General features: G+C 43.9%; 1 protein-coding gene across 1 annotated transcript in view; it reads left to right on the top strand.

The window, feature by feature from the left end:
* LOC144511304 (lamin-B3-like) overlaps positions 1-26,254 on the top strand; it is a 76,836-nt gene that overhangs the window by 34,257 nt on the left and 16,325 nt on the right. The window contains exons 5-8 of the mRNA XM_078241544.1: positions 16,132-16,257; positions 18,456-18,676; positions 20,377-20,590; positions 21,983-22,090. Of these exons, the coding sequence (XP_078097670.1) occupies positions 16,132-16,257; positions 18,456-18,676; positions 20,377-20,590; positions 21,983-22,090 (669 nt within the window). The remainder of the gene's footprint in view (positions 1-16,131; positions 16,258-18,455; positions 18,677-20,376; positions 20,591-21,982; positions 22,091-26,254) is intronic.

Below are 26,254 nucleotides of genomic sequence, written 5' to 3'. Positions count from 1 at the left end.
CCAGATGGGTTTTTCCAACAATTGGCAATGGTTTCATGGTCATCAGTAGATTCTTAATTACAGATATTCTTTCATTGAATTCAAATTCCACCATCTGCTGTGGCAGGATTCGAATCCAGGTCCCCAGAACATTAGCTGAGTTTCTGGATTGATAGGCAAGCGATAATACCACTAGGCCATCACCTGCTCTCCAGTGAGCACAGCGGTGAGTCAGACGTAGCACAGCTAATGTCCAATCTGAATCCAAGGCTGATTCTGCTCCATAATATTAGCCTATACTGTGTAGATGCATCCGCACCATTGTCGTGATGCAGGTTTTGAATCAAGTTTACCTCTTAGTTATGCTCTTCTGCAGTGAGACAAACGCACTATTTAACAAAAGCAATTCCTCCCTGCAGCTCATTTGCTCATGTCTATAATTTTACGCCACAACTAAATGCTTATATTGGCCAGTTTCCTTGGGATTAAAGTTATATGCCTGGAATTTCCTTGAGCATTCTTCTGATTGATCACTGTTAATTTTGGTGGAAACGTTATGGCACCTGATCAGGAAAACTTTTCAAGGAAATTCCATGCAGTGAAATCTACCGTAATCTCCTGAATACACTATTGTTCTTTCAAAATATATCCAAGAGTTGGTTAGAATTAATCTTGTGCCTGTAATACATGAATTACAGGATCAAAATTGGATCAAAATTATGCAGCTGTTTAAGAACATTTTTTCCAGACACATTGGGAACAATAATGCCTACTTTGGAAATGTTGCACTTCAATGGTATTTATTTTAAATTAATTAATGAAGGTAAAAAGGAGAATTTTCATTCATTTTTGGCAATTATATACTTGTGTTTTAAGAGCGTTGTTGCATTTACGTAACTATATTGAGGCTGAGTCACTGTCCTCAAAAAGATACAAAAGTCCGAGGTCACATACTACCGACTCAAGAACAGCTTCTTCCCTGCTGCTGCCAGACTTTTAGAAACATAGAAAAACTACAGCACAAAACAGGTCCTTCGGCCCCACAAGTTGTGCCGAACATATCCCTACCTTTTAGGCCTACCCATAACCCTCCATCCTATTAAGTCCCATGTACTCATCCAGGAGTCTCTTAAAAGACCCTATTGAGTTTGCCTCCACCACCACTGATGGCAGCCGATTCCACTCGCCCACCACCCTCTGTGTGAAAAACTTCCCCCTAACATTTCCCCTGTACCTATCCTCCAGCACCTTAAACCTGTGTCCTCTCGTAGCAGCCATTTCCACCCTGGGAAAAAGCCTTTGAATGGACCTACCTTATATTAAGCTGACCTTTCTCTACACCCTAGCTATGACTGTAACACTACATTCTGCACCCTCTCCTTTCCTTACCCCACATGTGTTCTATGAACAGTATGCTTTGTCTGTATAGTGCGCAAGAAACAATACGTTTCACTGTGTACCAATACATGTGACAAATCAGATCAAAATTTACATAACATCTTCTAGTGAGCTCTGATGAAGGGTCATCCAGACGCAACATTGGCTGTATTCTCTCTCCACAGTTGCTGTCAGACCTGCTGAGATTTTCCAGCATTTTCTGTTTTCTAGCATCTGCAGTACATTGCTTTTATCTTCTGTTGCTGCTGTCCCGTTACTTTGCTTTTCAACAACTTCTGTCACCTTAAGTTTGGTTGTCATGTAATTTTTCCTTTTCTCTGCCATGTTAAAGATCAATATTTTTAACTTAAAAACATTAGTGCGAAGCATTCCCACTAAACTAAATCAAATAAACTGAGGGATAAAGTAAAAAGGGGCAGCCCCTTAAAGGGCAACTGCCTTAAACAAAAACAAATCACAAATGAAACCTAAACATCAAACTAAAAGGGTCAGTACTATACCCTAGTCCCTATCGAAGACCCCGGTGATGCCCGTGAACTCTGCATGCTCCCTCTTTAGGGACACCCGACGCAAATGTAGCTGCAGTACAAAGCATTCCACCATGTTGCATGCAACTTTCAATCGATTAATAAACGGCATTGGCTCATTCAGTCCACTTGAATATAGCTTATTTTGCATAGGTGTGGGAGCCACTACTCAGCAAACTACTGCAGACATGGAGCTTGTTTGTGTTTACCCATTGCTTTTTCAAGAAAGGTCACTTCTGACTAGAGTATTGTAAAAGGCTTTCATTATACATATAGCAAATTTGATTTTTCATTCGTGAAAATCAATGTGTGAGTGTGTGTGTGTAATCAGAAAATTAAATTAAAATTGTTTCAGTTTGTCGTTTTCTTTTAATCATAGAATCCCTACAGAACATTCGGCCCATCGAGCCTGCACCGACAACAACCCCACCCAGGCCTTATCCCCTGTAACCCCACGTTTACCATGTATATTTTCAATATTGTCAGACTGTAGTTAACACCTTACAAAGAGGGAGGTAGATATTGCCTCATGATGTATCCTCTGTTGTACTGCTATTCTCACTGCGGTTCAATTGTAGCAGAATACTCTTCTCCCATTCTTGGACGCATGAGCACAATTCCGCCGACGGATTAAAATCAAATGTGTGTGTGAGATCTCTACTGTAGAAAGAGGTACCTTGTAGAATTGGAAAAGCCTGAGGGGGATAAATCCAACTGTGTAAAGACTACCCAGTCCAACCCCCCATTTCCATAACCATTGTAATTGAAAAGCTGGGGGTGTGGGAATTACTCTTTCCCAAAAGCATGATAGAGCTCCCCTTGACCTCACAATCCACTCCACCAGCCTTCATTTTCAATGGATCATCTGCCATTTTTCCATCACCAAGGTGATGCCACCACCCCATCTTAAAGTTTATTTTAAAGTTTATTTATTAGTGTCACAGAGACAAAGAACAAAGAACAATACAACACAGGAACAGGCCCTTCGGCCCTCCAAGCCCGCGCCGCTCCCCGGTCCAGGATTGAATCCTGAATCCAGGATCCCCGCCCAATTTTCCAGCCTATCTACATACCAATATCCTATCCACCGAGCTGTCCCTCACAGCTACGATGCTTTGTTCATTAACTCACCTCCACCCCCCCATTCCAGACCATGTGATCTCCAGGGAGAGGCGAAAACCCAGAGTGAAAAACCCCAGGGCCAATATGGGGAAAAAAAATCTGGGAAATTCCTCTCCGACCCCCTGAGGCGATCGAAACGAGTTCAGGAGATCACAATGGCCCTGATCGGAAAATGCTTCCCAACCCTAGTCATTTCCACTTCCACGAACACCATATGAATTCCCTGCCCCCGAGACAGGTTCCCAACTATCCGCAGTCTCGCTCTGTACTGGCACCAGCAAGATGATCATAGAATGAAGCCTTGAAACGAGAAACCAGGAACAATTAGCCCGCGCCGCTCCCTGGTCCAAACTAGACCACTCTTTTGTATCCCTCCATTCCCACTCCGTTCATATAGCTGTCTAGATAAGTCTTAAATGTTCCCAGTGTGTCCACCTCCACCACCTTGCCCGGCAACACATTCCAGGCCCCTACGACCCTCTGTGTGAAATATGTCCTTCTGATATCTGTGTTAAACCTCCCCCCCTTCACCTTGAACCTATGACCCCCTCGTGAACGTCACCACCGACCCGGGGAAAAGCTTCCCACCGTTCACCCTATCTATGCCTCTATCTATGACGTTAGAATGCCAGGAACAGAAGCACCAAGTCACTCAGAGAGAGCAAAGATGGAAGGGTTAGGATAAGAAGCAAAGTCATTTGAATTGATTCTGGAATTTCAGCATTACTTGTTGCTGTTTTCTTTTACTGTCGAATCAAGATGCGCTTGGAGCAGAACCAGTCTTGATGCTATAGTGCTATCTGTCTTGACACATTATGGACTGGGTTGGCCTTGCAGTGACATCAGCTGTGCTGTTGGGAGATTGCTGGCCCTGTCGATTCTTCCTCTCGTTACTACTCTATGAACTTGTTACGTAACCCCCTAGAGGCAAGATTCCATACACTCCACCTGATGGTGAGTGGAGGGATTTCTTTCAGGGCCTTGTTTATATCAATATCTATGTTGTAAGGCAACCATTCTGTTGATGCTTCACTATTATCAGGCAGCAGGAAAAAGAATAAATTATTTATTTTTGTGTTGCCATACTCTATTCATACATTTTATATGATCTGGAAGAGATTGTCAAAATTTTAAACATCATAGAATCCTACAGTGAAGAAGGAGGCCATTCAGCCCATTGAGTCGGCATCAACCACAATCCCACTCAGACCCTATCCCCATAACCCCATGTATTTACCCTAGCTAGACCCCCTGACACAAAGTATTGCCAACCCACCTCACCCACACATCTTTGGACTATGGGAGGAAACCGGAGCACTCGGAGGAAACCCACGCAGACACGGGGAGAACATGCAAACTCCACACAGACAGTGACCCAAGCTGGGAATTGGATCCAGGACCCTGGTGCTGTGAGGCAGCAGTGTTAACCGCTGCGCCATCTAATGAAAGCGGAAACTCGGTGAGTTCCATTGGTTTGGAAATCATGTGTCCAGATTCTGTTTCTCCCCTTAATTTAACCCTTTACACTTCAGCCTCCACCCCCCCAGCCCACCTAAAAAAAAAAACATTAGGTTGCAATAAATGTTATACTGTGATCACTGGGAAGGAATCATTAGTAGGGTTGTTCCAGGTCTTCTGCCACTACAAGTTCAAAAATATGGTTGCCTCACCTGTATCTGTAACTCCTGAGTGGAGAATCCAGGCCCTCCATAAGCTTTATTCTCAATAGTTGGGGGTCTCAGCTACTTCACTCTCTGCATTAATGCATCTGATGAAAGAACTATGTGTAACTTAACCAAGATTGCTGAAGATGCAAAGCTAGGTGGCAAAGTAAGATGGAGACAGAGTTTAGAATACGTAAGTGACAGATTACACAGGTTGGCAAGAAGGCAGCAGATGGATTGTAATGTCGGGAAATGTGAGGTTATTCACTTCAGTCAGAAGCAGAGAAAAACAGAATATCTTCTAATTGTGAGAAACTATTGAATGTTAAGAAAACAAAAATTGCTCAGCAGGTTTTGGCAGAATCTGAAGCGAGGAATAATGTTAATGTTTCAGGTCAAGACAATGAGAAATGTGGAGGACTCCAGTCCAACCACCACCGCCCCCCCTCCCCGCCCGCCCCCCCCCCCCCCCCCCCCCCCCCCGCCCCACTTCCATAACCATTGTAATTGAAAAGCAGTGAGTGCGGGAATTACTCTTTCCCAAAAGCACGATAGGGCTCCCCTTGACCTCACAATCCCCTCCACCAGCCTCCATTTTCAATGGATCATCATCTGCCATTTTCCCATCACCAAGGTGATGCCACCACCACATCTTAAAGTTTATTTTAAAGTTTATTTATTAGTGTCACAAATAGACTTACATTAACACTGCAGTGAAGTTACTGTGAAAATTCCGTAGTTGCCGCACTCCGGCCCCTGTTTGGGTACACTGAGAGAGAATTTAGCATGGCCAATGCACCTAACCAGCACGTCTTTTGGACTGTGGGAGGAAACCGGAGCACCCGGAAGAAACCCACGCAGACATGGGGAGAATGTGCAAACTCCACATAGACAGTGACCCAAGCCGGGAATCGAACCCGGGGTCCCTGATGCTGTTGAGGCAGCAGTGTTAACCACTGTGCCGCCCCTTATCTTTGTTATATTTTTTAAAGGCTTGCAGATTGCTTTTAAGAGCTGATCACATGATTTGATGGTGATGTCATTAGGCTGCTTGCAGAGGCTGCTGTGTTTATATTCTGTGGTGCAGTGAACATCCTTCAGTAAAACCTGTTAGTTTGAATCTACGTGTACAAACCACGTCTTTTCATTTTGTTAAAACACACACAGAACTGCTGACATAATTAAGACATTACAACCTTCCCCTTTCATTTTTAAGCATCCTGAAGGGACCATCCCCTCTACGGCACTCTGGTCAACTCCTCAGTCACCTCTCTGTGCACTTTCCATGCAAGTGCTGGAGGTGCAACACATCCGATTTGACCTTCTCCTTTCTCTTCATCCAAGATCCCAAACACTCTTTGCAAGTGAAACAGTCATTTGATTGTACTTTTTGCCATTTAGCATACTGTATTCTTTGTTTACAATGTGGTCTCCTCTACCCTGGGGAGACTAAGCACAGAGTGAGTGACCACTTTGCAGGACACCTCTGCTCAGTCCGCAAGTGTGGGCTTCCTTTGAGCAGGTCATTTCCAATTCTCCACCTTGCTCCTACTCTGACCTTCCTGCCTTGACCTGCTACCATGTTCCAACACAGCTCAGTGGCAGTGCACCTCTTGACTGGGCACTTCATGGCCTTCTGGGCCCAACAATTTTGAATCATAACCTCTGACACATTTTGCTTCCTTTCCGTCGGTGGGTTTGTTTTTCTCTTGTTTCTCTTTTTATTTCCTTTTCACTTTGCTTTCTGATGGCAGCTGTTCAAGATTCTGCCATTCACACCACCTCTAGACACGGAGTCTGCAAAGGGATACGACAGATTACGCAAGTAGGCAAGAATGTGGCAAATCTGCAGCATGATGTCGGGGAATGTGAGGTTATACACTGCAGTTGGAAGAATAGAAAGACCGAATATTTTTCAATTGGTAAGAAACTGTTAAATGGTGGCAATAAAACAGAAAATGCTGGAAATGCTCAGCAGATCTGGCAGTATTTCTGGAAAGAGAAATAAAGTTAGCACTACTTGTCTCATTACCAATCCCTTTAACCCAACACCATGAACTCTGTTGTCATTTAATCTTTATTGCCCTCCACCCAATCGCAGAGGCTCCTTTCTGTTGCTTGTCCATCATCCCCCTTTGCACTCACTCAAAAGCCTAATACAGTTTATCTTATTTATTTATTAGTCACAAGTAAGGCTTACATTAACACTGCAATGAAGTTACTGTGAAATTCCCCTTTTCTAACTTTTCCCAGTTCCGATGGAAAGTATGAGCTGAATTTTTGGGCGCGAGAGTGGAGGTAGACAGGGACCTGGAAACACTGGTTGGTGCAGGCTGGCATGCCAGTTTCCCAATGCCATTCTCATTGGAGGAGGTGGGTTCAGAGTGGCAGGACTACCAACCCCTAGGTAGCAGGTGGGCTCATCAGGAACCTTGAAGTTTAAAGTTTTAAAAATGTTGGTGAGTGGGCACGCTTATGCTGTTTCTGTTATTTGCCCATCATCATGGCTTGATGGTCCTTTCAAATTGGAAGGCTTTTGATTGGTACTTTAGCTGCGAGAAGCCACTTATGAATGGAACTACCTCGCACTAAGCTGATCTTTCTCTCCATCCTAGCTATGACTATAACACTACATTCTGCACTCTCTCCTTTCCTTCTCTATGAACGGTGTGCTTTATCTTTATAGTATGCAAGAAAACAACACTTTTCATTGTATATTAATACATGTGACAATAAATCAAGTCACTGTCAATCTTAATTGGACAGGAAACCTGTCTCCATGCAAGATGGCTTGATGAAAATCCCAATGAGTGACTGACCCACCCCCACAGTCCTGAAATCTGTGTCTCACCTCCCCGCCGCCCCCCCCCCCCCAAACGAGGTAAATGCAGCCCATTAATTCTGATTCTTTCTCCGCAAATACTGCGAGACCTGCTGACTATTTCCAGCATTTTCCATTATTATTTGCCCTGGTGTTGGTCTCTGTAGTCCTAGGGCTGTATTTCCCTTTGGAGATGCGGGGAGCCACATGGGGACGTCTCCATGATGTATTCCGGCAGGCTTCCTTGGTGTGGGCTGGAATACAGGCCAGCTGGCTGTTTGTGGAAGGGGTCAACCAGTTGGGACAATTCAAGCCCCACTTAAGGGGCATTGTGTAGCAGTGTGTTTACTGACATGAATGGTACCTGTGGTGAGCAGAGGCCGCTCTGCTGGGGCAGCTTTCCAGCAAAGGCCAGAATCCCACTGGGGAGGCGATGGCCTAATGGTATTGTTGCTAGACGATTAATCCAGAAACTCAGCTCATGTTTTGGGAACCTGGGTTCAAATCCCACCATGGCAAATGCTGGAATTTGAATTTTTTAAAAAAATCTGGAATTAAGAATCTACTGATGACCATGAAACCATTGTCGATTATCAGAAAAACCCATCTGGTTCACTAATGCCCTTTAGGGAAGGAAATCTGCCGTCCTTAACTGGTCTGGCCTACATGTGACTCCAGAGCCAGAGCAATGTGGTTGACTCTCAACTGCCCTCAGGCAATGGGGGATGGGCAATAAATGCTGGTCAGCCAGCGATGCCCATGTCCCACAAATTAATGAGTTTTTTTTTAAAGATGCTCAGGCCATGTGGGTGAAAGGCTGCACCCATCCCCGCTCCCCCATTTAATTCTTCCCATGGAAGGTTTTCCCTTCAATCCAATGGCCATGCCAGCTTTGGGTCTCTTGCATTTATCTCTTCTTGGGGGCAGTTCCATGTTGAGGTGCCCTCATACTCTCCCACTTGTCTCTGCAGTGCTCTCCTCTCTCAACGGGGCTAATGGCCTGTCGTTGCTATGGGTCACTGCTGAACGGATGGTATTCTTTCCCAAGAAGCCACCTTTTGGGAAAAGTGGCATGCAAGTGGCAACATGTCAGGCAACCGACACACATCGCGAATTTGCCTTTCTAACCCACCTGAGGCAAAATCATCTGTATGTCCATACAGTTGATAATGGAGTGTGTCCATTATCTTCCTCGGGACTCTATTTATTATAGATTTAACACGCACCCACTGAAATAATGTTTTATGTTTAACTTATTCTCCTCCACATGCAGCTCATGTCCTCTGATCTTACAGCTCTTAAAACTCCCAAGCAACAATATAATATTTCTACTCTACTGGATACTCTATGTGCACAATTGCTGAATCACGTGGTGTAATAGCTATAGCGAAAGGAAATGAACTATACAATGGAGACTCTGTTAACAGCAAACAGAGTGCTCATGTTTGTTCATGTGACTGTCGAGACAATGCCCAGATTTGATCAGCGATCATCGCCCTCCAGCATTGATGCTGTTTCTCTCGCCAAAAATATCGGACCCGCTCCGTATTTCCAACATTTTGTTTGTATCCTGGGTTTAGAGCATCAACAATATTTTTGCTTTAACATGTTTGGATTCATAAGATATTTTCTAGACAGTAAAAATCTAGGAACTGTGGAGGAGCAGAGACATCTAGAGCTCCATGTACAAAAATCACTAGACACATAGAAAGACTACAGCACAAACAGGCCCTTCGGCCCACAAGTTGTGCCGAACACATCCCTACCTTCTAGACCTACCTATAACCCTCCATCCTATTAAGCTCCATGTACTCATCCAGGAGTCTCTTAAGAGACCCTATTGAGTTCGCCTCCACCACCACTGACGGCAGCCGATTCCACTCGCCCACCACTCTCTGTGTGAAAAACTTACCCCTAACATCTCCCCTTTCCCTAACCCCCAGCACCTTAAACCTGTGTCCTCTCGTAGCAGACATTTCCACCCTGGGAAAAAGCCTCTGAGAGTCCACCCGATCTATGCCTCTCAACATCTTATACGCCTCTATTAGGTCTCCTCTCATCCTTCGTCTCTCCAAGGAGAAAAGACCGAGCTCCCTCAGCCTATCCTCATAAGGCATGCCACTCAATCCAGGCAACATCCTTGTAAATCTCCTCTGCACCCTTTCAACCTTTTCCACATCCTTCCTATAGTGAGGCGACCAAAACTGAGCACAGTACTCCAAGTGGGGTCGGACAAGGGTCTTATATAGCTGCATCATTATCCCCGGACTCCTAAACTCAATCCCTCGATTGATAAAGGCCAGCACACCATACGCCTTCTTAACCACCTCCTCCACCTGTGGGGCTGATTTTAGAGTCCTATGGACCCGGACCCCAAGGTCCTTCTGATCCTCTACAGTACTAAGAGTCTTTCCCTTTATATTGTACTCCTTCATCCCATTTGACCTACCAAAATGGACCACGACGCATGTATCTGGGTTGAAGTCCATCTGCCACTTGTCCACCCAGTCTTGCATCCTATCTATGTCCCTCTGTAACTTCTGACATCCCTCCAGACTATCCACAACCCCACCAACCTTCGTGTCGTCGGCAAACTTACCAACCCATCCCTCCGCTTCCTCATCCAGGTCATTTATGAAAATGACAAACAGCAAGGGTCCCAGAACAGATCCCTGGGGCACACCACTGGTGACCGACCTCCATTTAGAAAAAGACCCATCTATACCCACTCTCTGCCTCCTTTGGGCAAGCCAGTTCTGGATCCACAGGGCAGCAGCATCTTGGATCCCATGCCCTCTCACTTTTTCTAGAAGCCTTGCATGGGGGACCTTATCGAACGCCTTGCTAAAATCCATATAAACCACATCTACCGCCTTCCCTTTGTCAATGTGTTTAGTTACATTTTCGAAGAACTCCACCAGGCTCGTAAGGCATGATCTGCTTTTGACAAAGCCACTAGAAACTAGTGAACGGGTACAAAAAGTAATTTTAGAAAGCTCATGGAGTGTTTGCCCCTTTCTCAAAGGAATTGTTATACAGTGGGGTGGATGTTACAGTATGTGGTCAATGTATAAAGCTCTGGTTAGACCTCAATGGTAGTATGTGGTCAGTTCTGGGCAGCACACCTTGGGAAGATTATAGTAGATTTGGAGGTGTCTGGTAAAGATTCATCAGAATGTTACCAGGTTTTCATATATCTGTCCAGAGGCAGGAGCTGTGGGAGGACTTAAACATGGTAAATGGGATCTGACTCTGGGACACCCATCCCCATTCCTGTGATATGGGACTGTTATGATCCCGGGATGAGAGTGTGGGTCGTAAGCCTTGCATGCAGGATTCACACCCTTGCCCACTCTATTGCTGGGGTGGGAATTTTGGAACATCCCCATTATTTTTCTTTGATGAGTCTGTTTGGGTAGGCGATGTGGTTCATAGTATCATGTGAAATATGGGAGAGGGGGGGTTTGGAAATACCATCCGCCTGCTCCTAGAATTATTTTTCTTCATTTTGTGTTCTTGTAAATTGAACTTTCAATCAATTTTGAACACACAATTAAAATGGCCATTGGAAATCATTTGACCTTTGGCATTTCGAGCTCCAGACAGTCCTCGTTCTCCAGCAAATACCTAAATAAATATGCCACAGCCACTGGGGAATTCACACATTCTTTGTTTGAGGATGGACCAAGAATTGTAGCTTCTCAGCCAGCAGTATTGTTTCTTTTGTCCATTGTGAAACATTGAAACTCTTTGTTAAATGAATGTGAATGGATCCCATCAACATACATTACGGGGTCCCTCATTCAAATGAGGCTGTGTGAATTTCAAGACATCAAAGAACAAGGCAAGATGTGAAATCAATGCTCCACCCCTTTTTGGAAAAATAACTGAACTTGTACAAGTCATGTGGCAAGGAAGCCATTTTGTTGTCAGCTTTTAAAACAACATCAAGAAGCTGTTCTGTGCAGGTTAGATTGGCTGTGCTAAATTCTCCCACAGTGTCCCAAGGTGTAAAGGTTAGGGGAATTACTGGGGTAAACATATGGGGCTATGGGGAAAGGGCCTGGGTGGGATGCTCTGTTGGAGAATTGGTGCAGACGTGATGGGCCAAATGGCCACCTTCTGCACAGCAGGGATTCTATGATTTACAGTTCCATCAGAAAGCCATCAAGCCAGCTGTCCTTTATCTAAAAAGCCAAGATGATATAAAGCAATACCTTGAATGTGGGTACGTTCAAGCTCACCAGAGAATTACTCTCCTGGAAATGTGGTTGCAAGATATATTACAGCCAACCAAACTTTTTTTTAAAATGTTCTAGGGGCAATGCCTAGGCCAGGATTTATTGCCCATCACTAATTGTCCTTGAGAATGTGCTGGTGAGCTTCTGGAGTTTCAGGATTTTGACCCAGCTACAGTAAAGGAACAGTGATATATTCCAAGTCAGGATGGTGAGTGGTTTGGAGGGGTGCAGGTTTGCAGGTGGTGGGATTCTCCTGTATCTGTTCTCCTTGACTGCTAGCTGATAAGAGGTGGCAGGTTTGGTTGGCACTGTTGAAGGAGTTTTGGTGAGTTCCTGTAGTGCATCTTGTAGATGGTGCACTCTGCTGCCACTGTGTGTTATTGGTGGAGGGAGTGAATGTAGAAGGTGTTGGATGAGATGTCAATCAAACAGGTTTACTTGCCCTGGATGGTGTTGAGCTTCTTGAGTGTTGTTGGAAACATAGAAAATAGATGCAGGAGCAGGCCATTCAGCCCTTTGAGCCTGCATCACCATTCAATATGATCATGGCTGATCATGCAAATCATCCAGTATCCCATTTCTGCTTTTTCTCCAAACCCCTTGATCCCTTTAGCTGCAAGGGCCATGTCCAGCTGCCTCTTGAGCTGCACTCATCCAAGCAAGTGGAGCATTGTCCATCACATTCCTGACTTGAGCCTTGTAGATGGTGGACTGGCTTTGGGGAGTCAGGAGATTAGTTACTCAGTGCTGGATTCTCAGCCATTTAAGCTGCCCTGGGAGCCACAGCATTTAGTTGGCTGGTACAGTTCAATTTCTAGTCTATGATAATCCCCAGGATGTTGATAAAAGGCAGGGAGGGTTCAGCGATAATAATGCAATTGAATGTGAAGGGGTGGGGGGGGGGAATGGTTGGATTGTCTCTTGTTGGAGATGGTCATCGCCTGGCACTTGTGTGGAAATGTTACTCCCCTCTTGTTAACCCAAGCCTGGATATTATCCCAAGTCTTTTACATTTGGACATAGACTGCTTCGGTATATGAGGGTAGAAAGAACTTGCAACTTAGACAAATTCAAGGAACTTTACAGTTAATGTTGTATTTTTATTGTGATATCAGAACCATGAAGTAAAGAAATCTAGCAATCAGTTTGCACACATGGTCCCAGAAGTTACAATGCTTACGATTGGCTAATTTATTGATTTGTAGAGACAAAGTGCTATAATCTATCACTGCAATAAAAACACATCTGTCGTATAGCAACAAACTAGTGAAACTGAACGGACAACTTCACCGACAGAATTTGTGTTCTCTTTCTAACCGTGATGAGTGAGTTAATATCTAAAAGGTGTGTGTGTTTACTTTGTCCCAATTTAGATAATCAAAGTCCGCTTTTAATGGGTTTTTAAAAAAAAACAAAGGTGATTACTTGCCCCAGGTATTTACTCTCTACAATCAATAAAATAGCCCATCGTTACCTCATTGTAATTTGTAGGACCTTGTATGCAAATTGTTTGCTCGTTTTTTTTCTTTATGGTTGTGATATTACGACTAAAATACATAATTAACTGTAAAGTTAATCATAGAATCCTACAGTGCAGAAGTAGGCCATTTGACCCATCGAGTCTGCACCAATCACAATTTCCCCCCCAGACCCTCTCCCCATAACCCCATGCATTTACCCTAGCTAGTCCCCCTGACACTAAGGGGCAATTTTAGCATGGCTAATCCACCTAACCCGCACATCTTTGGACTGTGGGAGGAAACCAGAACAGCCGGAGGAAACCCACACAGACACGGGAGAATGTGCAAACTCCACACAGACAGTGACACAAGCCGGGAGTCAAGCCTGGGTCCCTGGCGCTGTGAGGCAGCAGTGCTAACCACTGCACCACCGTGCCGCACCATGCGGTTGTCAAGGTTGCAAGTTCTTTCTCTCCTGTCCCATGTCAATTCTGACATATAATTAAAAGAAAGAAAGACTTGCATATTTATGGGGTGATTGCTGAACATCTCAAAGTGCGTTACAGTAAATTACCTACTCTTCAAGTGTAGCACTGTCGCAACATCAGAAATACGGCAGCCAATTTTACTCAGCAAGCTCTCTCAAACAGCAATGTGATAATGAATGCACATCTGTATTTGTGATGTTGATTGAGGGATAATTATTGGCCAGAACATTGGGGAAATCTCCTGTTTCCTGAAATAGTGTGAACGATGTATAATTTTATATATATATACTTTTATGTTAAAGGCAGATGGATTTCAGTTCCATGTAGGTGATTTAAGGGCCTAGATTCCTAGAAAATGGACCTATATTGAAAGATCAGTTTTTGGGTTTGGTTATTAAAAGCATATGATAAATGTATATAAAGACATATGCTAATCTTTATTACATATGATAAATGCATGTGTATATGATAAATATGTGTGTACGATAAATCTATGTGAGGTCTTTCAACCCCTGAAGTGAAAGGGATGGGTTAAAAGGCTTCAGACATTTAATGATTTGGGGAGAAAAAAGCAAAGGAGGAAAAACTGGCCTTGCCTAGCGACAGTACTACATGACAGAGACACAAAGATGGGGAAGAGTTCTATGTGTGTCAGAGAGTGAAGACTGGGATTTCTCAGCTCTTTAGAAGAGAAAAGTACAAGGCTAGTGGGACAGTAGTTAACTGGATAATCAGTTATAGGACTCACTAAGGTGATCAATTTAGCAGTGCTGCTGCTGAAACAGTGAGTTTAAACTGCAGTTGATTTTGGGTGTCACTTGGGGAGAGATGCGAATTGGGTGTGTGTAAGCTCAGGAACTCGCCAGAAGAGAGCCATTTGCATGTGTGCCAGTCCCAAGCAAGGAGTATTTGTGTCAAGACGTTGGTAGCTCTTCACTGGTTTCTGTGTCTGTAAAGATGTCGGGTGAGGTTCTCCGGCCTCCTAGTAGCGTGTTTCCCGCCAGCGGGAGGTGGAGCGTTGTTTGCTGGTGTTGAGATTCTCTGGTTGTGCCCGAGAATCTGTCGGTGTGAACAGCCGTAGAATTTCAGCTATTGTTGAGTACAGGGATATTGGAAAATTGAATCATCATCTTTGGGGTGGCATGATGGCACAGTCGTTAGCACTGCTGCCTTACAGCGCGAGGGACTCGTGTTCAATTATGGCCTCGGGTCACTATCTGAGTGACATTTGCACTTTCTCCCCGTGTCTGCGTGGGTTTCCTCCGGGTGCTCCGGTTTCCTCCCACACTCCAAAGATGTGCAGGTTAGGACGATTGGCCATGCTAAATTGACCCCAATGTCAGGGGATTAGCAGGGTAAATATGTGAGGTTACGGGAATTGTGCCTGAGTGGGATTGTGGTCGGTGCAGACTCGATGGGCCGAATGGCCATCTTCTGCACTGTAGGGACTCTATGATTCTACGATCTTGTTGAGATCTTTCCAACCATTCTGTCTGGTGTAATATTCAATTTCCTGAATAAATCTTTTATTCTCTATGTTATAAGTTCATCAGCAGACTCTTGTGAACTTGTTCAGTAACTTTCCTTTATGGTTTCAAAAACAAAAAGTTAGGATCGATCAGGCCAGGTTTCGTTCTGGGATCTGTCCAGTATTAAATCAATTAGGCTCATAACGATAGCACCTTAACATCTTTTCTGTCAACTGAGAGAATAAGTTGGGCCTTGACTTAATGTCGCAACTGAAAAACAGCCCCTCTGGCAGGGCAGCATTCCCTCAGTGCTGCACTGGAATGTAAGCCCTGATTTTTGTGCTGGAGTCTTGGAATGAAACTTGAACACACAGACTTGAGACTCTGAGAGTACAACCAACTGAGCCACAGCTTATAAGCTAAAGCAGAGTGATGCACGATATAACTCACGAGGCTAGAGGTACTTGAGGAAATAAAGGCTTTTATTGACTACAACAATAGAGCTACCATATATAATACATGATCCCAGACTAAAGGGTCCCAGACAGAGCAGTGACCTTTATACCTCTCCCAGGAGGCGGAGCCCGACTGGGATGTACCATAAGAACTATATTACAGGTAGAACAGCCCAACCCTAACCCCAACAGTAACATGTAGAACAGCCCAACCCTAACCCCAACAGTAACATATATACAGACTCATAGTACTGGCCAGACCCTGGCTCAGCACTACCTGGTGGGAACCAACGATGGTTCACCACACAGAGGTGTTCCACTATTTGAAAAAAACATGCAACATATCGCGTCCTTCGTGTCCTCAGTTGTTGCACATTGGACATGTTTGAAGTGTAGCACTGTTGTAATGTATATTGTCAGAACATCATGCACAATTCAGAACCAGCAATTCATTTTCTCCCCCCTCACTCTCACTCTCTCACTCATCTCTCTCTCTCTGTACAACAGCTGGAGAGTTCCCGACTGTCTGCTGCAAGGAGCAACGACTTGGCTGAAGCCGCAAAGGAAGACGCGACGGCGGCAAGAATAAGGATGGAGACCCTATCACCGCAGCTTCATCAATGTCGCAATCAGGTAAAACCTCCACGTGTTCAAAATGAGCAAGCAACCAGAACTTGTGGGGTGGAAACTTATGACGATAGAATAATCATGTAGTACAGAAGGAAGCTATTTGGCCCATTGTGCTTGTATCAGCTCTTTGGGAAGAGTTAGCAATTCCAGAACTAGGGGACATTGTCGAAAAATTAGGGCCAGTCGTTCAGGAGAGGTGTTAGGAAGCATTTCTACCTGCACAGGGTGTCAGAGGTTTGGAACTCCTTTCCACAAACGGCAGTGGATGCTAGATCAGTTGCTAATTTTAAATCTGCAATAGATACATTTTTGGTAAGCAAAGGTATTAAGGGATATGGGCCAGAGGCAGATATTTGGAGCTACGCCACAAATCAGCCATGATCTCATTAAGTGAGAGATGGGCTGAATGGTCTAATCCTATTCCTATGTTCCGGCTCTTCCCCAGGTCCCTGGAAGTGTCACTTTTTATATATTTAATTTGACAGTTACTATTTAACTTGCTTTTACGACCCTTTAGGGCCTGTTTTCCAGTTCATTGTCTGTTGCTTAAATTTCATTTCTTTGCTTGCCCTTGATTCTTTTGCCACTTATCTTAAATCTATATTGTCTAGTTACTTATTCTGAGGAGAGGACGAACTCTCTTTGGATATTAATTGGGTGGCATGGTGGTTAGCACTGCACTCTCGCAGCGGCAAGGACCCAGGTTCGATTCCTGTCTTGGGTGTCTCTGTGGAGTTTGCACATTCTCCCCGTGTCTGCATGGGTTTCCTCCGGATGCTCCGGTTTCCTCCCACAGTCCAAAGATGTGCTGGTGAGGTGGATTGGCCATGTTAAATTGTCCCGCAGTGTTGCCCCATAGTGTCCCAAGACATGTAGGTTAGGGGGATTAGTGGGGATAAATACATGGGGTTATGGGGATAGGGCCTGGCTAAGATGCTATATTGGACAGTTTGTGCAGACTCATTGGGCTGAATGGCCTCCTTCTGCACTGTAGAGATTCTGTGAATTAACATTTTGATTACCAGGTATACTTGAGTTTTGAATGTACTGCAATAAATTGGATTGATATAGGAATTCTCAACTGAGGGTGGCAGCTATCTATTGGTCCATAAGAAGTTTTCAAGGGGGCTACAAGAACTAACAAATTGAAGCAATTTTTTAATGCATCATCTCAGTCTGCCACTTGTTGCGTGCTTTTTGTCTCTCTCAGATTTCTGAGTTGAATCTGGCCAATCTTGCTATCTGATTTATCAGTGCTTTGGATGTGTGATGCGGAACTGGTTAGTGATCACTGGTAGCGTGGGAGATGTCATTGTGCCTCATAGGGGAGGCAGTGGCATAGTGGTACTGTCACCTGGACTAGTAATCCAGAGACCCAGCGTAATTTTCTGGGGACCTGGGTTCGAATCCCGCCACAGCAGATGGTAAAATTTTAACTCAATAAAAATCTGGAAAGTCTCTAATGATCATGAAACCATTGCCCTCGGGCAACTGTGGGTGAGCAATGAATGCTGGCCAGCCAGTGACGCCCTTGTCTCACCAATGAAAAACATATCAGGTTGATCTTGTGCTGGGTTTGCACTAAGAGGGAGTTCATTGAGTTTATCAACAGCAGAGAGCTAATTCTTCAACTCATTAAGTAAGGAATAACAGCCAGAGTTGAATGAATAACCAGTAACTATAGGAGAACTAGCTCTTTACACTCTTTCGTTGATGGGGTGTCTCTAATGTTGGTGTTTAAGGTCTGGTTTAAGCCACATCCTCTGTTAATGTGTCTCTGACTTGACACTAGTGGGAAAATAAAATTGCATCCAGTTTCTGATTGTCAAAGGGGATGGAGTGAATGTATGATTGGATTTTAAATCCTCTGTGTAATAAGTAGAAGTTAGAAATGTATGTGTTTGGGATAATCTTCCTCATTGACCAAATTCAGAAGCTATATGGGATTCTTTTACATTTATGAAAGCACTTTATTATTGCCTAACACTGCTGCACTTTCCCAAGATAGTTTCCCAAATTGATCTAAAAATAAAAAAAACCTAGTTGGAATAGTTTTTGCTTCTACAGATGCATTTCTCAAAAAGATTCAGTCAGGGGTTGAATATGACCACAAGAGGGAAGCTTTGTTTCCGAGGAGTTTTCCCTGTTGTTTTTGTTCTCTTTGTTATTCTTCCTTTTCCTTCTTTCTTTTATTTGCTCAGATTTCTGCTCTGCAAACAAAAGTTCAGGATCTAGAGGCGACGTCAGATCGTGAAAAGGCAAAGAACCAACAGCGGATGATGGACAAGGATGACGAAATCGCTCAAATTCGTGAGAAGATGCAGACCCAGCTGGAAGAGCATGATGAACTACTTGGCGTGAAGCTGGCATTGGACATGGAGATAGCTGCTTACCGGAAGATGCTGGAAGGAGAGGAACAAAGGCGAGTTCTTTGCAATTTCTGCTTTGTTCACCTTAAATTGCTTTGTTCACTATAAACCAGCCTCCCATCCATTGACTCTGTCTACACTTCCTGCTGCCTCGGAAAAGCAGCCAGCATAATTAAGGACCGCACACACCCCAGACATTCTCTCTTCCACCACCTTCCGTCAGGAAAAAAATACAAAAGTCTGAGGTCACACACCAACCGACTCAAAAACTTCTTCCCTACTGCTGTCAGACTTTTGAATGAACTTATCTTGCATTAAGTTGATCGTTCTCTACACACTATCTATGACTGTAATACTACATTCTGCAATCTCTCGTTTCCTTCTCTATGAACAGTATGCTTTGTCTGTATAGCGCACAAGAAACAATATTTTTCACAGTATGTTAACACATGTGACAATAATAAATCAAATCAGTTGTGATGTATAAGTCAACTCAGCATATAAAATGATCCAGTTTTTCCAGCCCAATAATCAGGTTTTCATAGAATCCCTACAGTGCAGAAGGAGGCCATTCAGCTCATCGAGCCTGCACCGACAACAACCTCCACCCTATCCTGTAACCCCACATATTTACCCTACTAGTCCCCTTGACACTAAAGGGCAATTTTGTATGGCCAATCAACATAACCCACACATCTTTGAACTGTGGGAGGAAACCGGAGCACCTGGAGGAAATCCACGCAGACACGGGGAGAACGTGCAAACTCCACACACAAAATGACCCGAGGCCGGAATTGAATTCGGCTCCCTGACGCTGTGAGGCAGCAGTGCTAACCACTGTGCAACCATGTTACCCACAATATACTTGGTGTGTAAGTCAATACATCCTCACCCTCAAATCATGGACTACTGTACTCTCATCAGTACTCTGCCTCACTTTTTCACTCATCCATGTAGTAATCACTAAGTGAGATTATGAACAGTTTGTGGGTGGCACGGTGGCACAATGGTTAGCACTGCTGCCTCACAGCGCCAGGGACCCGGGTTCGATTCCCGGCTTGGGTCACTGTCTGTGTGGAGTTTGCACATTCTCTCCATGTCTGCGTGGGTTTCCTCCGGGTGCTCTGGTTTCCTCCCACAGTCCGAAAGATGTGCAGGTTAGGTGCATTGGCCATGCTAAATTCTCCCTCAGTGTACCCGAACAGGCGCCGGAGTGTGGCGACTAGGAGATTTTCACAGTAACTTCGTTGCAGTGTTAATGTCAGCCTACTTGTGACACTAATGAATAAACATACCTCCGTAACTTCACGTATTTACCCTGCTAATCCCCCTGACGCTAAGGCACAATTTAGCGTGGCCAGTCCACCGAACCCTCACATCTTTGAGTCAATGATAGCATTTAAGTGGGAATAAGGAAATCACTGATAACTATGAAAAGATGTGTGGAAAGTGGAGAGAAGTGGGATCGAGTATGTAACTCCAGTGGGGGGGGAGCCAGCATATTCTTAGACTGGATCAAAATTTCCTTTAAAACAGGAAAATGAAAAGTGTAAAAATTCCTCTGCTGTTAAGGAATGGGTGTGCAACCTCACTGTGTCGGAGGTGCAGGGAAAGGTTATTCACACTGTAATGTGGTTTGTTTTTATTGAGCGCTTCTGTGTTTACACAGTGGAGATGTGAGAAAATGAAATTGGTAAATTTCTACGTGGAATCAACTACTTATTAACACCTTCCACACTGTCCAATATTACAGACTTGACTTGACTCCCAGTCCGTCTTCATGCAATGTGCCACGCATCTCGAGTCGCATCAGTTCGATCCGAGGAACGAAGCGGAAGCTATATGAAGTCAAAATTGCCAGCAGCAATTATGAAATGCATGAACATGAGTTTACTATCGGAAAAATTACCTTGGAAGAAATTGATGATGAAGGAAAATTTGTCAAAGTGAAGAATATTTCTGATAAGGTAAAGGCCCATCTAGAGTTTGATGCCTTTTGTTTAGGCACATCTAAAATGCAATTGTATGTAGCCATTGGTGATTTGTTAATTAAATCAGTGCTTCAAGTATAAGATCTTTGAATGGTGCGTATCATCTTATCCTTCCACCAAATTAATTGGCGTCATCGTCTGATGTTGTTGACGTGTGCAGTAGAATGACTGCTTTATTGTTTATTTATTCCTTCAAGATGAAATAGTAAGCGTGTTGGAAAAACTGATTTCTCGTCCAGCACGGTGTAGGGTGGCACTGTGGTTAGCACAGCTGGCTCACAGTGCCAGGGACTCGGGTTCAATTCTGGCCCCGGGTGACTGTCTGTGTGGAGTCTGTACGTTCTCCCCGAGTCTGCCTGGCTTTCCTCCGGGTGCTCCAGTTTCCTTCCACAGTCCAAAAACGTGCAGGTTAGGTGGATTGACCACGCTAAATTGGCGCATACGTGGGGTTGCGGGGATAGGGCCTGGGTGGGATTGTTGTTGGTGCAGACTTGATAGGCTGAATGGCCTATTCTGCACTGCATGGATTCTATGACTAACTGGGACTCAATATGTACAAATCCTCCGTAGACTAAAAGAGAAAATGCTGGAAAATCTCAGCAGGTCTGGCAACATCTGTAAGGAGGGAAAGAGCTGACATTTCAAGTCCAGACGGCCCTTTGTCAAAGCAACCTTACAAAGGGTCGACTGGACTCGAAACGTCAGCTCTTTTCTCTCTCAGATGCTGCCAGACCTGCTGAGATTTTCCAGCATTTTCTCTTTTGGTTTCAGATTCCAGCATCCGCAGTAATTTGCTTAAATCCTCAGTAGATTCCTGTTTACAGCAAAAAAAAAAGCTGCTGCTTCATTGGCCTTTAGGGTGGGCCAGGACGTTTAGATCAAGTTGGTCTTTATGCACAAGGAACAGAACTAGGATTGGGGTGAAATGAGCTTTTGCCAATGACTTGTCTCTTGGACACTGCTGTCTAGTACAATGGCAGAACATATTGTATTGAGTACTGTAATGTAACAGTATTGTAATGTAACAGTTACACATTACATGTAACGAAGGTAACATGCCTGCCATAAGTGAGTTAATTTTTTTTTTAAATTAGAACAAATTACAAGTTTTAATGAAAGGTGCTTTATATTTTTCTCTGAGAACTGTGTGAAAAATTAGTCTTGCGCAGAAATTAGTGTCCCAAGGCTGGAGGAATTAGCGGGGTAAATATGTCGGGTTATGGGGACAGGACCTGGGTAAGATGCTCTGTTGGAGAGTTGGTGCAGTCTCGATGGGCTGAATGGCCTCCTCCTACACTGGAAGAATTCTATGAAATTGTTATTGTTTTAATAAACATTAAACTTTCAAATTTTGTAATATCCTTGTAGGACCAGTCATTAAATGGATGGACCATAGAGAGACAATTTGACGATCTGACCCGGATTACATACAAGTTTCCTGCACGTTTTACAATTAAAGCTGGCCAAACAGCAAAAGTAAGCATTCACCGAGAGCTGTAATGCTTTCAATACCAAGTCCACTACAGTTTTTAGCAGTATGCAATGTACTTTACTGGAAACGTGAGAACAATCACTTGTTCAGTTGCGTGGAAACTCCATGCTCCGAGAATGCTGTGAGTAATGTCAGTATCAGGGTAACTGATGAATTTCCCCGAGTTTCCAACCATCAACTGAATTTAGATGAATTAATCTTGTAATCATTTCCTTACAGTCTTTTTCCCTCGCCTTTTTTTTTTCCCAGCAGTTGTCTAACACGAGGAAGGGGTTTGTAGTTGTAGCCTGGAAAAAAAGGTTGTAACATGTGGGAATTTCATCAAAAGTTATTACCTTTTACAAAAATCAAATGGCAATGGTAAGAGATTGGACTTGTTAGCACCCATTCTTTTGGGTGCTGCAAGTGTCCTTAAAGCTCCAAAGTAGCATGTGTGCAGGCATTGGTGCTTCTGCAGTGAATACCCACCCAGGAAATCTGTTTAAAAAAGAGAGATCTGTCATGAAAATACGTTTGTTGATCCGGGAAAGGTCTGTAAGATGTGAAGCATGCTGACTCAGAGTTTTACAACACAGGAAAGAGGCCCTTTGACCCATTCCTTTCCCTTTCATGTACTTTTGATTAAATACTGATTTTTTACATGCCAAATGTTCAGCAGCAGGGTGGTGTTAGGCTACCTGAGCAGAAACCCCAAGGTATGTTATGAAGCCTGACTTTATCCCAAACTTTTTTATTTATCTTGGCATTAGTTGAAGATAAGGTGTTTCCCTCCAGGTATGATTCTATTGACACACTAGGAAGCTTTATCGAATCAACTTTTTTAACAATAGAGTTTAATTATAATGAATGAATTAGGGGCAGCGCAGTGGCAGAGTGGTTGGCACTGTTGCCTCACAGTGCCAGGGATCTGGGTTTGATTCCTGGCTTGGGTCACTGTCTGTGTGGAGTTTGCATGTTCTCCCTGTGTCTGTGTGGGGGTTTCCTCCGTGTGCCCTGGTTTCCTCCCACAGTTCAAAGATCTGCAAGTTAGGCACATTGGTCATGCTAAATTGCTCCTTAGTGTCCCGGGATGCGTAGGTTAGAGGGGTTAGTGGGGTAATTATGTGGGGTTACAGGTATGGGGCCTGGATGGGATTGTTGTCAGTGCAGACTCGATGGGCCGAATGACCTATTTCTGCACTCGGGATTCTGTGAAATCTAAGCTTAACTTTTATCAATTGAAATACTTAAACAAGACAAGATACATTTTTTTAAACTGCTAATCTATCTCTATTAGTTCCAATTTAAACAATATTCCCCATAGAGACTTAAATTCCTCTTCAAAATCGGTTAGCAAACAAAACAGGTTTACGTTTTCTTCCCCCACCCCCAGAGAGAGAGAGACACCTGTCTTCTGACGGCTCCAAAACAGTAGCCTCCAGAGAGAGAGAGACCACTTGATTCTTTCAGAACCAAGAAGAAACTGCCTCCTTTACCCTGTAAGCCATCAGCACATCTGTCTCTTGTCAAGCAACCTAACTGAACCCTACTTTGAAACCCCAGGCAGGAAAAAACAAAAATGCATTGACTCAGATTAAAACAAAAACCCCATTAACTAAGATCAATTATAAGCCTGCATTCTCAACCCGTGAGCTGCCTGGTGCAGACAAATCGGCATTGTGTAAACAGAGCTGAATTTTAAACCTACCCCCCACAAGAAGCATGATATGAATACATTTTTTTAAAGGCACAGTATTGTCACAATGGGACTTCATCTATTTAAAGGGATCATCAACTACTTGGTTGATTTTCTTTTGCTAGTTGTTACCATTCTAAAAGTGGTGTTTTCTGTTTTTTAAGTTGCTGAAATCTGGAGGAAGTGGTGTGGCAGGTGCTGCAGGAATTTAATTCTGACTTCAAAGCTACTGCACAAGCCAATTACTCCCAGATACGGGTGCATTGTAGACGAGTGCACTAGAATGAAGCAGAGGATGTGCAGAGTAGGGCAAACTGCTGGAAGAGGGAGCAAGAGGAAGGGAGGGGGGAACATAGATCGTGCCTCTCTGCCCGGGCTGTCCATCTGAGTGCAATATCAGGAACAACAATCCTCATTCACTGGAAGTCCCACAACTCCAAATTCCTACATCAATGACCATCACACCATCAGCACAATGCAAAACTAAATGTCTCTACCAGACCGAGATTTTGAATCACATTTATAAATGAAATCATGCTGTGTTTCAGGAATGAGTCAACTAATTACTGTCTGATTCCCTTTTGCTACCAAATAAACCTGTTGGACTTTAACCTGGTGTTGTTAAACTTCTTACTGTGATTCCCTTGGTGTCAGCCTTTTCCTATCCTAACACTGTTACATTTATACCCCAGTTGCTGCAGCATGGCTAATAAAAGACTGACTTTCAGTGAAGGAGGTTGCAAATGGCCTTGGAGAAAAACCCTGGACACCTCGGTGTGGTCCTTCCATGCCCAATCTGGGCTGGCTGACAGGCAACAGTAAGGCACTGAGGGAGTGAGAGTGTGAACGCATTCTTCCTCAGAGCGGACCTTTGATTCATTCTCCGTAGAGTCACTGCCATTTCCCCAAGACCTCAACGATCCAAGTAATCTGTTGAAAGACGGATTGCTGGAGTGCTCTGATGACCATTTGCACATTGATCTACAGGCGCAATACCATCCATCTGAGCTCACATGAGCTTCCAGGCAATGTTCAGACTTTTTGTGGTTTCTGCTGGTGCTGCTGCATCATGGTTGGTTCCACAAGTGTGCAAATAAAGCTGACTACTATTTCCATTCAAACAGGAAGGGCTCACAAGCTCTGTACTACTTTGATTACTGTCTTTCTGCCAGGCTTCCCAATATATACCAAGAAATTTTAATGTGCCTATCCATCAACTTACTTCTGTAGGGTTTTTTTAAATTCATTCACAGGATTTGGGTGTCACTGGCTGGACTAGCATTTGTTGTCTATTCCTAATTTCCCTTGAACCGAATAGCTTGCTCAGCCATTTCAGAGGGGGTTTGCTGTGGATCTGAAGTCACATGTAGGCCAGACCAGGTAAAGATGGCAGATTTCCTTCCCTATACATTAGTGAACCTCGCATTAGTGATAATTGACGATGGTTTCATGGCCATCATTAGACTTTTCATTCCCGATTTCTATTGAGTTCAAATTTAACCATCTGCTGTGTCAGGATTTGAACCCAGGTCCCCAGAACACTACCCTGGGTCTCTGGATTACTAGTCCACTGGCAAATCCTAAATCTAGGTAATTGATAATGACTCTCTCCCTAGGTATTACTTTTTACTTGCTACTAGTGTCCCTCTTATACTCTTCACCTTGTATCCTCTTTGTGTTCATGCAATGTGGGTCCATATGCTGTAATGTCACCTATTGATCACTGTATGAAGCCATATCCAATATCATTGCCATATACCAACAATTGATCCTACTCGGAGTTCCATGAATGCTCTTGGGTTAATTAGATATCCATTACCTTTTCCCAAAACCATGGTCACACTCTCTGAAGAGCTTGTACTTTGTGGGAATAATGGTTCTACCCATTCTCTGACTACACTTGCCGGTCTAAAGTTAATTAATTTTATCTTCAATTATATTACAATGTTTGCTGCTCTCAATCCAAGTGTGAGACAGAGTCAGTAGAAGAGACTGCATTGTAACAGTCATAGGGAAAGCTGTGATTGGGCTAGGAGGGGATAGTGTGAATGAGTACTAGAACAAGTGGATAAAAGGAAAAAAGAAGACTTGCAATTTCAAGAATCTGTACCATGAGAGATCAATGAGTTTAACATAACATTCAATTTCCATTATCGCTGGAGTGGTTGGTTTAACCTGTAGGATCTGTCTGAATGCACTAAGCTGATGAATTTTCAAGTTAACCTGCTTTTAAGCCACCTCATGTAAATGGACACTTTTAACTTGTGTATAGGTAGAAGTGCAGTGTGAGTGCAGACCACCTACGCTCACCTTGTGAACTTCTTGACTTGTTGGATGGGGATTCGAATGTACTTTACACGGTGGCACAGTGGTTAGCACTGCTGCCTCACAGTGCCAGGGACGCGGGTTCAATTCCTGGCTTGGGCAGAGTCTGCACATTCTCCCTGTGTCTGCATGGGTTTCCTCCGGGTGC

Source organism: Mustelus asterias, chromosome 24, assembly GCF_964213995.1.
Source record: "Mustelus asterias chromosome 24, sMusAst1.hap1.1, whole genome shotgun sequence".
Lineage (NCBI taxonomy): Eukaryota > Metazoa > Chordata > Chondrichthyes > Carcharhiniformes > Triakidae > Mustelus > Mustelus asterias.
This window is presented reverse-complemented; position numbering and strand designations above follow the sequence as displayed.